This window comes from Penaeus vannamei, chromosome 20, assembly GCF_042767895.1.
Source record: "Penaeus vannamei isolate JL-2024 chromosome 20, ASM4276789v1, whole genome shotgun sequence".
Taxonomy (NCBI): domain Eukaryota; kingdom Metazoa; phylum Arthropoda; class Malacostraca; order Decapoda; family Penaeidae; genus Penaeus; species Penaeus vannamei.
In genome coordinates this window covers 24719670-24737169 of record NC_091568.1, presented here as the reverse complement: position 1 = coordinate 24737169, position 17500 = coordinate 24719670, and the positions used below count along the sequence as shown (strand labels likewise).

The following is a 17500-nucleotide window of genomic DNA, read 5'->3' as shown; positions in this document are numbered from 1 at the left end:
CAAGGCCTCGCGCGAAATGCCAGCGCCAAAATGTCGCCGCATTCATTCCGGTGTAAACAGCGCCAGGCAACAGGTCCCCCCCCCCCTCCCCCCCGACACACACCGTTCTGCCTGGCACGCGGAGGGCTCGCCACAAGGCCTATTTCAGCGTGTAACCCTCGCGAGGCAAGCCGCCCTGCCAATCCGAAGCAAGCCATGCCAAGCCAAATCAAGCCCAAACAAGGCTCACGATACGGACGGGTATCGTGTGTAATCACGCCTGAAGGAAGCCAAGCCAAGCCGAAAAGAGACAAGCCAGCCGGAACACTGTCTCCATAAAGGCAATAATCAAAATCAATTCACAAGGTAATAATGATCCACTCACGGGGCTTTGATCCCCAATTAGCCTCGGCCAATTAGGCTTTTTGGCCGAGCGCGACGGGAGGCGGCGCGCTCTTTCTGCAAGGGCGGTCGTCGGGGCGGAGGAAAACGGGGGAAAGGGAATAGGGAATAATGAAGAGAAAAGCAAGGGACAGAGGACGAGGGAAAGAGTAGGGGAGTTAAGGGACGATGGTGGGGGGGGGGGAGATAGGACGTTGATAAGGCGTTGGGGAAGGTCTGGATTTCTGGAAGCTTCTTTGCGTCCGAAACCAGGGGCAGAAAGGACATATTTCTGATGCTGAACAATAATGGGTCGACTGATAAAAACTAACTCTTCTCAAAAACAAATCCCGCTTCTGAAAATCGAAACCGCAGCCCCGTAACAAGACCACCCCCCCCCCAAAAAAAAAAAAAATCGAAACAGGGAGACTAACGCCAGCAAATGAAAAGGTGGCAGGAAGGAAAAAACTTGCAGAGGACATGCCCCAGCGAGAAGAAATGACAAAGGCTCGAGTTCAACGCCGGCGTCATTTGCCTTCATGACTCACGAGGCCAGATCGAGAAATATCAACAGACGGATTGACTTAAATATGCAAACACATGCAAAGTCGCACATCCGTACTCGAACGGATATGTGCAAAAAACGAAATCCTCCAAACGTCAAACAAGCAAAAGATGTAATAAAGAGAGAGACAAACAAGAGAAATTAAGTAAAGACGGACAGAGAGTCCCGCCCGCCGTAGCATTCACATTCCGATGAACAGGGCGAAGCGATCACGCATTCCATCAACCTCGGGCTTGGCAGCCTTCGCAGTCGCCTTGCAAGCGCCTTCGGGACCGCAGGGACCGACGCCCTTCCACGCGACACGAACACGTGCAAAAACAAGGGAAACGGAATCAAACAAGAACAACAAATACGACGGGGAGATCTGCCAGCGGCCGGCCAGGTGTGGCGGCGAACTATTTTCACTCATGCCGAGGCGAAGGCGTGATGAAAGAGAAAAAGAATACTGAGACAGACAGACAAGAAGAGTCAGCTACACAACATAACCCACAGAAAATATAGAAAAGAACGTGAAATGATGAAATAAAATCGGCATACAGATAAAAAATAGGTATATAAATTGATAGATAGGCAGACACGCAGAAAGATAGACTCGCTAAATAAATAAATCCTTTGTGGCGGATCCCACGCCACGTCCGAGCCCGATCCAGGTTCAGGGGGAATGCAAGCCCAAGAGGAAGAAAAAACGTCATGAAACAAACGCTGCTTCTAGACGCCTCCGGGCTCACGTAACTGTCCAAGGTCGCCGCCAAGAACACGCACACAGTGTACACACGTCGCTCATACGCACACGGACGCTCTCTCGCTCTCTCGCGCCTCTCGGATCCGCCGCGCAGCACCTGGATACATTCGCTATTGTATACATTGCGTGTTTACAATAGCATTACTTGTGATAGAAACAATGAAAGGTCCGTGAAAGAAGTCTTGACGACGTTCATTCTTTCGCAGGATCGACGTCGCTGCCTCTTGTTACCGCTCCGTCACGAGTCCCGTGGGATCGTGACGCAAAGCAGCTGCAGCGTCAGGAGGTGTTTATGGCAGGGCTTCTATCAAGGCCAGTCGTTGCTCGGTGACAAGCAACTCTCGACGTTTTTTAAAGACATATAAACCGACAAAGACGGAGAGGTAAGTGAAACGCAGACAAGCAAACCTTATAATACACAAGTACACGTACACAGACGGATACAGACACAGACACTGGTATAACATACACAAACAAACAGACGTAGCACGCCAAGAACATGCGCAACCGCAACAAGAACACACAAAGGATACATTACACCATTACCAATACACCAGAAAAAAAACTGGTTAAAAACAAGTAAAACAGAAAAAAACAAGAAAAAAATAGGGAAAATCCGAAACAAAAGAGAAAAAAGCGGAAAGGAAAAAATCCTGCCACCGCAACACGCAGAGCGCATGCGCACCGCGACGTCCTACGGCGCCTGTCTCCGGCGGCATGAGGCGCGCGGCCCGTTTGATGTGGTCCTTCCGCCCTCTTAGACGATGTGGCGCGCGGGTCAAGTATATATTTCATTTCACACGTTTTTTTTTAAGCAATAAATCTTCCTTTCGCCTCCGCTAGTCTGGAAAAACTAATACCACTGCCACTGCCCCATCCCTGGCGTGGGATTTTGCCCGGGTTCACCTCCAATGCTGCAAGGACTGATTCCCCCGGTGGAAGTGAAATCAGCAAGCGAGCTGTAAGTGCATTAATTACAGGAAGGCAAATCCCCTTGCCGACGTAAAACTCCACGCCTCTCCCACGCCCGCTTTCAATACCCAAACCCCGACTAAAACAATGCTAAATTTGTGCATCCGAATACAGCAGACTGAAAATGACCAATCATAAAGAGCATACGCCCCGTATTTCACCCAAAAGAAAACGCTCAGTTAAGTCCCTAGTGCACACAGTCTTAGAAATCAAGAAAAAAGCAAAACAAAGAGGGCACCGCCAGCGACTCCGGCATCGGCGGGCGCCGGGCGAGACACGAACCCAATCAGGATAAGCGCATTCTGCAAGCGATAACAACAGCTTAAGCTATATCGATTGCCCAAATTATCCCCCTGAAAGACGTCCTTGGGCGAAGAGCCAGGCAGCCGAAGAGCAGCCCCTCTGCGCGAGGACGAACGCTCGGGAGCACCGCTGCTACGAGGCTTTCACGACTGGGAGTTGCTCCGACGGCTTCTACGAGAATCGGCCACTTCATCTGCGTTATTATGATCATTATATACCAATCTATTACCGTTTATTCCTTCTGGATATCTATTTTTTGTCGGAGCGATGGCATTGCATTTTATAACCTGCTGCAATGCCACCAGAAGAAATAGATACTGCACCGCCATTATTACGTCGCATAGTTATATCGATTGGGAAGAGTTCTTTATATAACATCAAATGACTTGGCAAGTTCATACGATAGGCACTGGACTGTTATATCAAAAACAGAAAAAAATATTTACCAAAATTTAAGCAAAAGATAAGCAACAAAGGTATCTGCTATAGATATCTTACAAAATGCACCATGTAATAAACATAAACGAATGAAAATCCAAAGAAAAGAACCGATAAAATGAAAGAAAAAAGGTAAATAATCCAACCCATCACAACTCTGCCTTGAACCAAGAGGAATTGAAGGACAAAAAGAGAAATAAATGAAAAAAGCACCAATAAAGACAAGAAAAAGCAAAGCAAGAGCACAAGACAAGCGAACACTCACCTCTTGAGGAAGTTGGTGTACTCGGCCTGCCTGATGAGGCCCGTGCGCATCATGATCGTCTGGAAGCACTTCCGGTCGATGGCGTACAGCTTGCATCCCGTCGCGGCTGGGAGGGGGGGAGGGGTCATTATGCTTAATGGTGCAATGAGAGCGTAATTAGGACCTAATTGGCAACTTTTGTTTTCATGATGTATATACGGCACACCGTGCCAAATGTTATTGGCACGGTTATTGACAAAGGTAAACAAAACAAAAACAAAAACATACATAAAACTGAGAAACGCGAAGAAAGAGTATACGAAAAACAAAGAAACGGCAACACAAAGGAAAAAAGAAGTGAGGAAAAGGACATCAAAGCATGCGAGCGATTCCCACCTGCCCTTCCACATTACTCAAGGGAAGAGAACGCCTGTCAAAGTTCTTCAGAGCCCCCCCCCCTTCCTCCCACCTCACCCCCACCCCTCGTTGGCTCCTCGTCCCCAACTCAGATAAGAAAAATAAAAGCTATTACGCTTTAAAACGTCCCTTTCCTCTTTCCTCTCTCTCTCTCATTCCCTTCGCATTCCAGTATCAAAAGAAAAGAAAAAGAAATCTCCATTTTCCTAACTATTCAAGTAAATAAATAATGAATGAAAAATAAAGAAAGTACCTCCATCTTTCCTTCCTACCAACCTAGTACCTTCTTTCCTTCCTTTCTTTCTTTTCTTTCTTACATTTTTTCTTCCTTTCTTTCTTCCTCTCTACCTTCCTACCTAACTTTTTTCCTTTCTTTCTTTGTTTTCTTACCTACTTATTTTATTTATTTACTTATTCCTCCCACCTATCCTACCATCCTCCCTCTACCCATGCCTCCAACTCCTCACAACTCAAGAGATTAATTCAAAAACAGATTAATTCAAACACAGAAAAAAGAGAAGAAACAAGAAGGACAAGAAGAAAGAAAAAGAAGACGACGAAAAGGAAGTCAAGGAAGAACACAAAGATGGCGGAAACGAAAAGAAAAGAAGAACACGATCTAGAGCACATCTTACCTTTTATAGTGGCCGTTCTCTTGCAGTTATAAAGAACAGCCAGCTCGCCGAACACTTTCCCGGGAGACATGTGGCTGATCACCTTCCCCTCTTTGCTGACCTCCACGCGCCCATCTGTGGGGAGAGGGATAAAGAGGGTTAATAACTGGGAAGGGGAGAGGGAGGATTAACGGTGTGTGTGTGTGTGTGTGTGTGTGTGTGTGTGTGTGTGTGTGTGTGTGTGTGTGTGTGTGTGTGTGTGTGTGTGTGTGTGTGTGTGTGTGTGTGTGTGTGTGAGAGAGAGAGAGAGAGAGAGAGAGAGAGAGAGAGAGAGAGAGAGAGAGAGAGAGAGAGAGAGAGAGAGAGAGAGAGAGAGAGAGAGGTGAATGACAGTGAGTACTTGTTCTAGAGGAAGGGATCTGGAGTGACGAAAACGCAAATGGGCAATGTAGTGATGGCCGCATTTTCATAAAGATGATGTGATCATAAAACATATAAACACTGTAACAACAATAATAAAAATAATGATGATGATAATAATGATAATGATGATGATGATGTTATTTATGATAATGATAAAATAATAATAATAGTAATAATAATAATAATAATAATAATAAAAACATCAACAATAACAAAAGAAACAGAAAAAGAAAAACAACTGCGATTACTGCAACTATCACTTATAACAAAAACAAAGACCTCGACTGTCGCACTATAGACCTACCCCCCCCCCCCCCCGGAGCGCAGGACCCCGCCCGCCGCCTCCGCTCCGCCCTTTGTCCGCGGGCAAACGCTCCGGCTCCCTGTCACACGGCTGTGATTTGTACCACACAAAGAGGGAAGGAAAAAAGGGGAAAAAAGGCCTTTCGCGCCTGTTCCTCCTTCCCTCGCCCCCTCTCGTTCCTCCTCCCCCCCCTCCCCCTCTTCTGAAGATGATTACCAGGCGTAAAAATCTATGCTTGGCCAGGAAGCGCTTCCTGCTTATGACCGGAAGAAAGAGACTGCTTTCGAGGGAGACGCTTTGGGCTTAGGCCTACTTCGCGCGGGTCATTGCTCTCTCTTGCGAAATGAAACAAGTGACGGGAGTGAACTGACAAAATATATTGATAATTAAATGCAAGAATGATAAATAATCCTAATAGAAAAAAAACAGAACAAACCGAATAGTAGACAGCCAAAAATAAAGAATAAATAAATATCAACAATCAATCGAACATAAAATGTCCAAAAAACAAGAAGCCTCCGCAAAGGCTCTATAAATAGCAGTGGCACAATGCACCCGCCTGAAGAAGCCTTGGCAAGCATAACGTGCAGCGAAGAGCACCACCGGAGGGACACGAATAACAAACACCACGCTATCAAATATCAAAAGCGTGTTCTTCATATTCTCGTCCGAAACACCGATGACGCCCTCACTCCAGAGACGCCATATACTGCAAGCTAAGCACCTTGCAGGACCTCAACACCCCTCACTCGAATGCATAATCAACAAGCAACACGGCTCGCTTGCAAGGCTCTGAGGTTTAAAGGGACGGGTATGCGGCCACGCGAATCTCGACCCTATTGCTTCTACAAGAACGGCTCCACCCTTTACGCATAAAAAAGAACAAAAACAATGCAACGTGTTCCAAGCTCTTTATAAAGGTCCCATTTGACTTACGTAATCGCCCCCCTCCGTGCGTAGAGAAACAGAACCCAAATCAAAACAAGAGCCACGCAGCGCTCTAAAACAACCCCCATATCCCGCTGGCTCCGTAAACCTCCTCGTGGATTCGCCCCCCGCATCCAAATCGCCAGAAGCAGCGTGTTTATGCATCGGCGCAACGACATCACCCCCGTCCTGGCGCTGACGAAGGGGGCCTTTTCGCGTCGGCTCTCGTTTCGCTCCTGCCCTCTTCACGGTGACCTTGAATCGGACCATGGAATGTGGCTGAATTTGGGGGGCCTGGCTGGCAGGTTGGATGCTAGGTAGGTACGTAGGTAAGGAGGGAGGGAGGGAGGGATGGAGGGTAGTTGGGTCGGTAGGTAGGGAGGTGGGTTCTCTCGCTCTCCACCGCACCCACGCTGGCAAGTCCATGTGCACTAAGAAGCCGAAAAAAAGTGGTTTGGGCTATTGTGTTTGCTTGTAGTGGAAGACCAGTAAGTGGAAGGTGCTTGCATTTCCTTGTACTGGAAAGGCTCAGGAGACGTTTGAAGTTTATTTTCATTTTAATATGGAGAGCAATTGCAATTACGGTCGAACTTTAACACTGGCTTGTACTTTAAGCAAAAGGAAGATGTGATAGACCAACAGAAAAATGGAGAGAGAGAGAGAGAGAGAGAGAGAGAGAGAGAGAGAGAGAGAGAGAGAGAGAGAGAGAGAGAGAGAGAGAGAGAGAGAGAGAGAGAGAGAGAAAGAAAGAGCGAGCGCTCCTCGAAAGGAGATACAAAGTTAAAAACAATTCTCCGTGCCGTCTCCCCGGCCGAGCATCTACTGTTCCCGGCCCTTCACACTCCATGCTTTTCGAGGCCAAGACTCCCATTTTTCCTTGGCAGAATCCATGCATTTGTTAAGGGTGTGCTTTTGTTGACCCGGAGTGACTCAGCAACGGGGGATCACTGCAGTGTGGGGCCAGTGACTGTTTTGTTTGTTCTTGTAATTATAATAAAACATCAATAATATAAATAATCTACTGGCAATAAAAATAATAATGACCAGAAACAATAGTCAAATTTAATACTTTAATTTTGAAGACAAAAAGAACCATAGTAACGTAATAAAAAGGAATAGAATATTATAAAAAAGCGAAAGCAAGAATGAATAACTGCATGACTCTTCACAAGCAGACGCCGCTTACCGTGACCGCCTGTAAGCGATGCGTGAGATCAGTCTATACCAAGCAATTAATACTTCCCTTCCCTATATAAAACGCTCTCTCTCTCTCTCTCCCCCCCCCCCTCTCATTCTCTCTCTCCTCCTCTCCTTCTCTCTCCCCCTCTCCTTCTCGCTCTCCTTCTCTCTCTCCCTCTCCTTCTCTCTCTCCCTCACACATAAACGCACGCACACAGAATCTTGGCAAAGGAAAGGAGGTAAATCAGAGTCCAAAGGTCTGTGCGAATGCTGTTCTTCCTTGGATCTCTTTTTTGAACTTTCTTATCCTTTTCTTATATTCTCATGAGAGGAAATTTTAAGAAAGATTAGGAAATAACTTTCCATCGCGAGAACCAATAAGCGTGGACATATAACTTATACATGTGAAACTGTGTTCAAATATTATAACTTCTATGTTGGAACTCAAACCATGTGCTCTTTCATGCATCGTCCTTCGTTCTACCTTCTACAGCACACTAGCGAGGAGCAGATTCTCCTTTCCACCAAAATATCGCACGTCTAGAACGGACGCCTATTTATTCTAACGACCCGACACTTCCCGCCCACCGCCATTCCTCCCTCCCTGATTAAGACAAGCATCGGCGTCCATTCGCATCACAAGCGCCTTTTCTTCGCCCTCACGAGCCCCTCATAGAATGAGCTCTGATGTTAAAACAAAGGCCCGGGAGGGCGGCGGATTCTCCCCCTAACGCCCGCAGACCGGAAGGGCGAGCGGGTCTCACCTGGCGCGTCATTCGGCCGTAATGAGTGGCGGCAGCAAGGCGACCGGACGTGGGACGCCCTTGGGAAACATTCCCGAGGGGCGTGGGCCGCTGCCGAGGCTGCCGGTGGGTTGCGATGGAGCGTCAGTGATTTGCTGGCGAGCAGACGGTGGGTCGCTCGCGGGGGTCGGAGGGACGTCGGTGTGCCGCAAGTGGGCGGCTGCGGTGCGTCGCTGGGCCGCCGGTGGGCCGCCGGTGGCCCGCTCCCTCCTCGCTGCGACCCCCGGAGGTGGAGGTTCTCTACGGACGCCCAACCCGGCACTATTTTCGGGCTATTTGTCGAGCGCCTGCCCCGCCCTGCTTGCAATGACCGCCGGCCGCGGCATCCGAGTAGCAGGAACATCCGCGCGGCAGGCAGGGAACATTCCGACAGGCGCCATTTCGCACGCCGTCAACTCCCAGGAACCGCGCGACAGGATGACCAGGATCCCCCGCTCTGTCCTACAACATAAAGCCGCTTCATCTCAAGCTGAAGATCCGTGTCACTAGAATCGCGAGGCCCTCTGTTTGAGGGAGGAGGAGGGGAAACTGTCAAAGGAAATTGCAGGGAAGAAGGGAAAGGCGGGGAGAGGAGGGGGAGGGAATGAGAAGGAACAGGGAAGAAGAGGCAGCGGGCTGAGGGGCCAGGCGATCGCGGCGCAGGGAACCCATCACGTGAGGGATGGAGGGAGGGGGGGGCACATGGTACCACAGGATGTTCCGCGACCTTGGGAAATCGCTCTAGACGTTCGGTGGTCGACGCTACTAATTATTCCTCTGTGTGTGTGTGTGTGTGTGTGTGTGTGTGTGTGTGTGTGTGTGTGTGTGTGTGTGTGTGTGTGTGTGTGTGTGTGTGTGTGTGTGTGTGTGTGTGTGTGTGTGTGTGCGCGTTCTTACGCAGCCCTCGTTTTCGAGGCCAATGTCCAGCAACACCCAACAAAAACGACCTCATTTCAGCGACAATAAAACCCCCGCAACCAGCGCCGAAAGTCCAGCTCCGCCGTTCATAAATAGCGCAATCTTGGCATCTCGACGCTAATGCCGAGCCGAAGAGCTTTATTTACACGAGGGCTGTTTACGCTGCGTGCCAGGCGAATGCCCCGCGGCCATCATCGGCGACTCCGCTTGATGGGGCTTCCAGGAATGTGCCGGGGCAATGGCCATCATCTGACGCCGGGATACGGATTAATTGGGTGGAGGCTAAAGCGGGCTTATGTAATTCTAATTAGATAATAATGAAGTTTATACGGGTGAACAGGTACTGAATCCGATCAGTAATGACTCGCTTGAAATGGAAGAATATTGCGCTACGTCTGAGAATTTTAAGTTGAAATTTGCATAACTTCGTGGGTAAAAATATGGTACACTGATGGGTACAATAAAGATTTGCAGTTTTATACAAGACTGCAAATTGGGGATACGTGCTTGAAAACAAGCCGGTACGAAGGAATGTAGATCAGAATGTGGGAACGCAGCGACGTATGGAAGGCAGAAAGTAGAAGTGTTGGATGAGCTGTGGCATTGAGGCCGAGGACGAAAGGGTTTTCAGGTCGGGTTGCAACAGGCAGGGAGGATTGCAAAGACAAATGCACTGGTAATCCACAATAAAAGGTTTTGGGCACCAGGATTTCAGGATAATGGGATGGAAAATGCCGCAGGGTCTCAGGATAAGGCTGTAGCATTTACAGACACATGCCCAAATGTCTAGGGATTTAAGAAAACAGATTTGGAAATGTGGCTAAATTGCTATATGCTAATTAGAAGTGGGGTTTTAAAAGCAAAATGTGCTGAAGAAATGCACGATTTGTACATTATGAATTCCACTCTGAGATTAGACTGTAGGCTGACAGGATGACCCGATATAGGATTGCATTGTACTGTACTGAAGAATCACACGAAACACAGGAGTTGCATTTTTAAAGCATTTTAGGATGAAATACAGGCATATAGGATTTTAGACTGAGAATCAGGAATGGCATGAATGTAGTTTTTGAATTAGAATAATGATTAATATTAATGCTTTAGGCAGTTAAAATACTGGCCACAGAACAAGTAGGTCGATGTGTAGGAATCTTAGATGGCGCTGATAACTAATTCTAGAATAATAGCAGATCTATCAAGAGATCAGGAAAAGAAAAGGGCTTCAGTGAGTCAAACAGAGAAAAGGAAATGCCGCGAAGAGGCCACAGAGGGCATCGAGGCTTCGAAAGTACGAGACCTGGGAATAGGAAGGTCAACCCGAGGTCATGCGAGCAGAAGCAACTCTTTATTCATCTCGCAGAAAATAGAAAACAAAGAAAAAAAAAAGAGATGGGAAGAGAAGAGTGTAGAGACGAAAAGATAAGAAAAGGGAGTACACGGAAGTCCCCAAGAAGTGTCCTGGAGGGACGTTGCCTGCGGACAGCCGGTCCCAGGGACAGGGGAAGAAAATTTATGGGAGGATAGTGCTACAGAAAGAGGGTTGGTGGTGAATGGGGGGAGGAGGGAAAGGTAGGAAGAGGGAGGAGTTCAGGAAGAGAAGACAGAGAAAGGGAAGGATAGGGGAGGGGAAAGGAGGAACCTGGAAAGGGGAAGTTCAATGGGAAAGGAAAGGTAAATGAGAGTTGTGAGGGGAGGGGAGAGGGAGGAAAGGAAACGGGAAGGGAAAGGGAAGGGAGAGAGGGGGAAAGGAGAGCAAAGGGAAGGGAGAGAGGGGGAAAGGAGAGCAAAGGGAAGGGAGAAGCAGCCAGCGGCCTGACCAATGACAGCCTCACAGACAGGGCGTGGCCGTCCCAGCGGCGTCCGCCCCGCGACCGACACATTTCCCTCTCGCCGCGGCCGCCGCTGCTGCCGGAGTTCAAAGCCACGCCTTTCTCTCTTCCCGTTAATTCTGCTTCGAGAGTCGGGGTAATTCTGTGGACCATTAATTCAGACGGGAATGGCGTCGACCGAACGGGAGGCTCTTCGCTGACAGATCCCGCAGGAAGTGGAGACCCGCGAGGGCTCAGGGCGGGCGCTTAGGGCGATGTTTTTTCGGGGAGCTTGGGCAACATGCGCGCCAAGGGTGCACATGAACTAAACTCAGATCTACAGCAACTCCCTGAAACGGACACGATCAAAATCACATACTTCTCCCTCCCAACACCTACGCACACGCACACAGGCACCCACACCTCCTCTCACACATTTCCATGATCCACCATGACCAGTGTTTAAAAGTGCATATCAGCCTCACGGTTCGAGGTTAAGGTCCTTCATAAAAGCCATACCTATGCCTACACGGCTGTGGATGAATTAATATCCACAACCAAATATATCTGAGCTTATTCATGACATAAAAAGGGCAGTCATGAAACCAGGTGTTCCTCGCAAACCACACGTGACGCTTATCAAGTAAATGTTCAAAATGTATGAATATTCTTCATACAGTTTTCTTGATAATTGCATTATAAATATTCTGAATTTTTGAATGTTCACGGTTTTACAATAAGAATAAAAGATAGGCAGATGGACAATTAGATTAACAGATAGATCTGATTGATTGACAGATAAAGATGGAGATAGATAGATAGAGAGAAAGAGACGGAGAGAGAAGGGGAGAGGGAGAGAGAGACAGACAGACAGACAGAGAGAGGGGGAGAGCCGGAGGGAAAGCATAAAAGCTCCCGTGAAATTGTGATACAAGAACGAGATCCATAAAACAACGGCAATAAACTCACTTGAGGATCGACTCCCTATCGATAAAAAAGGAGAGAGAATGACGAGAGAGAGAGAGGAAGTAAGAAAGAACAGAGGAAAACGGCGAGAAAAATAAGGCTAAAAGAAATGAAAAAAGGAAAAAGGTGCATCGGTCAACAACGCTCTGCAAAGACCGTGCGAGGCGGCCAAATGCCACTTACAGGGATTAGGGACTGCAGTTGCAACATCTGACACCCGGGTAGACGTGGGAGTATCTCAACACCTTCCTAATCTCAAGATCAGTTACAGCATGAAGAACAATCACGGCTCGAACCGCTTTTACTTTGATTACAAGGAGAGAACAAGTGCAATCCTAAAAGGAAAACGGGAACGCTTCACAAAAAGGATCTACACATGTTCGTATACATTTTATGAGTATATGCATACATACATACATATATATACATATACATACATACATATATACTTATACATATACATATACATACATACATACATACACACACACACACAAACACACACACATATATATGTGTGTGTGTGTGTATGTGTGTGTGTGTGTGTGTGTGTGTGTGTGTGTGTGTGTGTGTGTGTGTGTGTGTGTGTGTGTGTGTGTGTGTGTGTGTGTGTGTGTGTATGTATGTATGTATGTATGTATGTATGTATGTATGTATGTATGTATGTATGTATGTATGTATGTATGTATGTATGTATATGTATGTGTGTGTATGTGTGTGTGTGTGTGTGTGTGTGTATATATATATATATATATATATATATATATATATATATATATGTATGTATGTATGTATGTATGTATGTGATGTGTGTATATATGTGTATATATATATATATATATATATATATATATATATATATATATATATATATATATAGTAAGAAAAGCCTATATTCAAACAACATACAGGCTGCACCCCCGCGTCATCTTTCAAGCGCAGGCGTGGATGAGCCGGTCTGAGGGGCGCGCCGATCGCCCTCCGGAGAGCCCGAAGGAGGCGCAGAGGGAGCAGCCTGGCTGAGGACTCCCCGCAGATCTTGTGAAAATGACGAGAACATGAAGTCCTCCGACCATTCCATCGGCGTGACTTTCCCAACCTTGGTAATTTGTGGCCTTTCTTCGCTGACGATTTTTTTTTCTTATTTTTTACTTCTTAAGAAACTACAAAAATGGCGAAAAATAAATACGTAAATGTATTTGTGACCGAACATATAACAATTCTCTCGTTCACAACCATTAAAAAGATATTTTCAGGTACAAACATGGACGAAGGCATTCAAGAACAAACGTAAATAATTCTCATAATTATTATTAAGAAGAAATGAGTGTGTTCTTGAGAGACGAAAGGGACAGCACGCGAAGGACCGCAAGCCTGCTGTCGCCTCCCAAATTAAGAAGCGTTTGAGCCGCGTCGAGGCTGACGTTAGAAGAACAAGAGAAAGAAAATGGGAGAAAATAAGAATGGGAAAATGGAAAGGAACGGGTAAAATAAAGCCAAATATCCTACACTTTTTTTTTTTTTTTTGGAAAATCGGTGAAATGAATATACAAGAATCGAACAATTTCGGAGTCAAATTCAGGACAAAATGAAAAACGAAAGTAACTTGAAGTCCCGACGCGTCGAGGACGCGACCCATTTCTCCAAAGCAGACGGAGACGAAGAGAGAAACAGGATGGAAGGAGAGAAGAGGGAGGGCAAGAAGAGAAAAGAGAGAAATCAAATGGTGACGAAAAGAGAGACACAAGAAGTGGACAAGCAGAAACAGCAGGAGAGCCCGAGGGAAGTCATGGGCGGCCACAGCCATCCTCTGCGGTCAACCTTGGGCGGACATGGACGGTTCACACACGTATATGATACACATACATGCACACACACACACACACACATACGTGTATATAGGCGAACATACACAGCCACGCGCAGTCGTACACACAAACGTACACAGGGAGGCATGGATACCGAAAAGGTGTTGGTAAATAACTCCAATTAAGCTTAAATATTGTTTTCTATAGAAATATGAAAGCCATCCTTAGAAAAATATTTTAGGTTCTTCATTATGCCAATAACTCACCAAATTCAACCACAAAACCATAAAACTTAACACCTAATATCACCGAGTTAAACGAAAAACAAAACAAAACATGAAAAACACAGCAAAGTAAAAGAAAACAAGTCAGACTTTACTGATGCGCAAAAAATGACATAAAACATCAACAACAAACAAAGAAAAAAAAATGTCAACCTCATAATGAACTCCAAAAATAACCACCGGGCAAGCGATGACATCACCCCCTCCTCCAATCCCCCCCCCCCCCCCCAGACCCCCGACCAAACACGGAACTCCTTAATGGCGCCTCATTGACGGCCTGGGAAAGGAAAGAAGAGCGAGACCGAAGACGCGAGACGCCTTCCCGCCTCCCAGCCTCCCCCAGGGTATGCACCGTCCCCGCTGGAGAGCCGCTGGAGAGCCGCTTGACCGCCGATAACGAAGACTCCGACGTCTAGCGCTGACCGCCGTTACGTCATTCGTCGCAGCGCTGTCGCCGTTCGGAACGTGGTCATTACCGCCGCCGTCCCTCGCGGTCGGACGTGTCGTATCGCGCGGATGAGTGGTATTAGGCGTCGTTATTACAAGGGCTGGTGTGACGGGCCGCAATGCCCTAATCTCTTATCCCCTGAGGGACAGGTCTTTCACCCTTTCACCTAGGCCTATCGTTTCGTACTGGAGTGACAATTTGGGGATCTGTTTACAACGAGGACAAAGTGTTATCCGAAATTTCCAAATACCAAGGACAGCACGAACCTTACAATCCTTTTTCCCTTTAACTATCTGTCAACTATAATTCAACTCTTCATCAAATGTCAACAATAACCATATTGATGCAATCCATTCTATATTTTCTTTGTCGTCTGAATCCAACGCTTCTCTTCCTGCAGGGATTGCCAACCCATAAACACACTGCAAGGTGGTTTTATCGAAGCTATTAAATAGTTTTAGAAGAGGAAACAAAAAAACATTTTATAGAGTCTCAGACGAGGAGAGAACAAAAAAGTCAAAGTCCTGCTTTTTACAGCATTCTACAACCAAATAAAATATTTTATTGGGCTGAATTCTCCGGAGAGAGAGAGAACGAAAGCAGAGGAAGGATTTGAAGGAATTCCAAGGCCAATTTTGATCGATAAAATCTCGATACGATATGAATTCAAAAACATTTCTACAGCACAAAAGTTTCAAGATATTTACAGATCGAAGGAATTCCGAAATTTCTAGATCGATGATATAACTAAGAAGAAAGATTAAAGAAAAGAAAAAAAATATATATATATATAACACGAGCTGATTTCGTTCATGACTGCCATACCACGCATAGCATCCTCTTGCCGCCTACGTACTTACCGTCGTCTTCAATTATCGCTCGTTCTACTCTCGATGTTTGTTCTATACTCCCCTTTAGTCTATCCCTATCCCTCCCTTTATCACACGTGTTCCACTTTCGCCTGTCACGCATTTACCCTTCGCTTCCGCCGGCTGCCCCTCCCTGCCCATTAGTTCCCCATTTCGCCCTCGGGCTTCCTCGCCAGGCGATCCTTCCTGCCCTCCCTTGGCCCTCCAATGCACTCGGGCTTTCTCTTTCATCGCGAATCGCATCACACCTTCCGCCACTCCCATCACTTCTCTCTCTCCCTCCAGCAAGTCCTTCAGCGACCGCATTTCCTTTCTCCTCTCTTCCTCGGTCTTTGTCTCTCTCCCTTCGCTTCCCTCCATCCTTCCCTTTCTTTCATGAAGTCCATGCTTGCCACTCCCTCCAATGTCAGTTCTCTGATCATTCCATTTTCTTCATCTTAGGTGTCCGATGCCCTTCCCTTCTATTGCAGTTTCTCCAATTGTTTCATTCCATTCCATTCTATTCCACCCTTCCCTTCCCTTGCCTTTTCTTCAGTTCTACTTTATTCCATTCCATTCTATTCCACCCCTCTTCCATTCCATTCCATTTTCTTTAATTCTGTTCCATTCCACTCTATTCAATCCCCCTTCCCTTCCCTTCCATTTTCTTCAATTCTGTTCAACCCCATTCTATTCCACTCCACCCTCTCCCCTCCCCTCCCCTCCCCTTCCCCTCCCTTTCCCTCTCCTCGACCGCTTGAACAAGACGAGCTCCTCTCATGATCCCTTTGTTATTGTGAACAGGTTTTTCCGAGGCACCAGTGGATTGACCCTCCGTTCTTGCTCGATATATATCTATAAAAACATCCGATGATAATTATTTTCTTGTGTGATAAAAGAAGAAAAAAAGGAAAGGAAAAGAATATCGGGATCCATGGTCCGTAAATCCTTTGGAGTTTGACTTCTTAAAAGGCTGGCTATACAATGGTTTCCTTTCATATCTTTATGTTCCATCTTGACAATCTTGGCGGGGTCAAGTAAGGTCAAGTCCGATATTGCCAAATTAATATAAACCTTTCGGAAAAGTAACATGAGTCATCTTTAAAAAAATTATTTACTTTTTAGAAACTCCTAAGTGTCATCCCCCGTACCTTATGTGTCTATCTGTCTCTTTGTTTGTCTCCTTCTTTCGTTCTTCCTCCCTTCCTTTTAGCTTGTCACTTCCTGCCTTCTTTTACTTCTGTCGTTGTGTTTGTTTCTGGTTGTCTCAATCCCTGCCTCCTTCCCTCTCATCTCTTTCTTCTCCCTTTATCACTCCTTTCCTTTTTTGTCGACCATATCTTCTCTTTCCCTGACTTTCATCTTTCCTTCCCTCCCCCACTCAATCTTCCGTTTCCCGTACTTTTAACGCTAAAAGCTTAAAGCCACATTGCCGTGAAAATACGAAAAAATCAAGAAAACTGTTTAGTCATAGCCTAGTGGGCAATGACTGTCGACACCTCCGCCATAAACACGCCAGAAATAACCGTAATTAACCAGCTCCTCTCATTTCCTCGCGAGCAACTTTATACACACATATATATATGGCATTTAAACTGTGGAAGTTCCGCCTATTAACCCCAATTCCCCCCTACCCCCTCCCATCCTTCCTCCCCCATCTCTCTCGCCGGAATCGTGACTTCGGCTGAAATTCAGGAATTACTGTTCTCGAGGTCCAGTGAAAAGAAGGGGGCGGGCGGAGGGAGCTGGAGGAGGGGGCGGGGTGCTGGGGAGGGGGAGGGGAGGGTGTTACGAAATGGGGGACTAGGTCAGATCAGGGTATGGGTGGCGGAGGAGGAGGGCGGGGGAAGATGAAAGAGGAGGAATTGGAGAAGGGGATATAAGACTTGGAGGAGGAGGATGGAATGAAGGAGGATGGGAAGGAATAGAACGAAGAGGAGGAGGAGGAGGAGGAGAATGAAAAAAGGAGAATGAGAAGGAGGAGAAAGGAGAAAAGGAAAAAGGAGGAGGATAAAAAGGAAAAGAAGAAGGAGAAGGAAGAGGAGCAAAAAGAGGAAAAGGAAGAGAAGGAGGAAGACAAAATGGAAAAGAAGAGGGATGAGGAAGAGATGGGGAAGGGTGGAGAATGAGAAGGAGGAGGAAGAGGA

At 46.6% G+C, this 17500-nt stretch overlaps 1 protein-coding gene across 14 annotated transcripts in view; it reads right to left on the bottom strand.

Annotated features, from left to right (window-relative positions):
- The window catches only part of for (cGMP-dependent protein kinase for), a 298303-nt gene that overhangs the window by 52165 nt on the left and 228638 nt on the right, over window positions 1–17500 (bottom strand). For all 14 annotated transcript variants that reach the window (XM_070135586.1, XM_070135595.1, XM_070135589.1 and 11 more), the window contains exons 4-5: window positions 4677–4790; window positions 3646–3751 (exon numbers count right to left, since the gene is read on the bottom strand). In XM_070135586.1, coding sequence (XP_069991687.1) covers window positions 3646–3751; window positions 4677–4790 — 220 coding nt within the window. The remainder of the gene's footprint in view (window positions 1–3645; window positions 3752–4676; window positions 4791–17500) is intronic.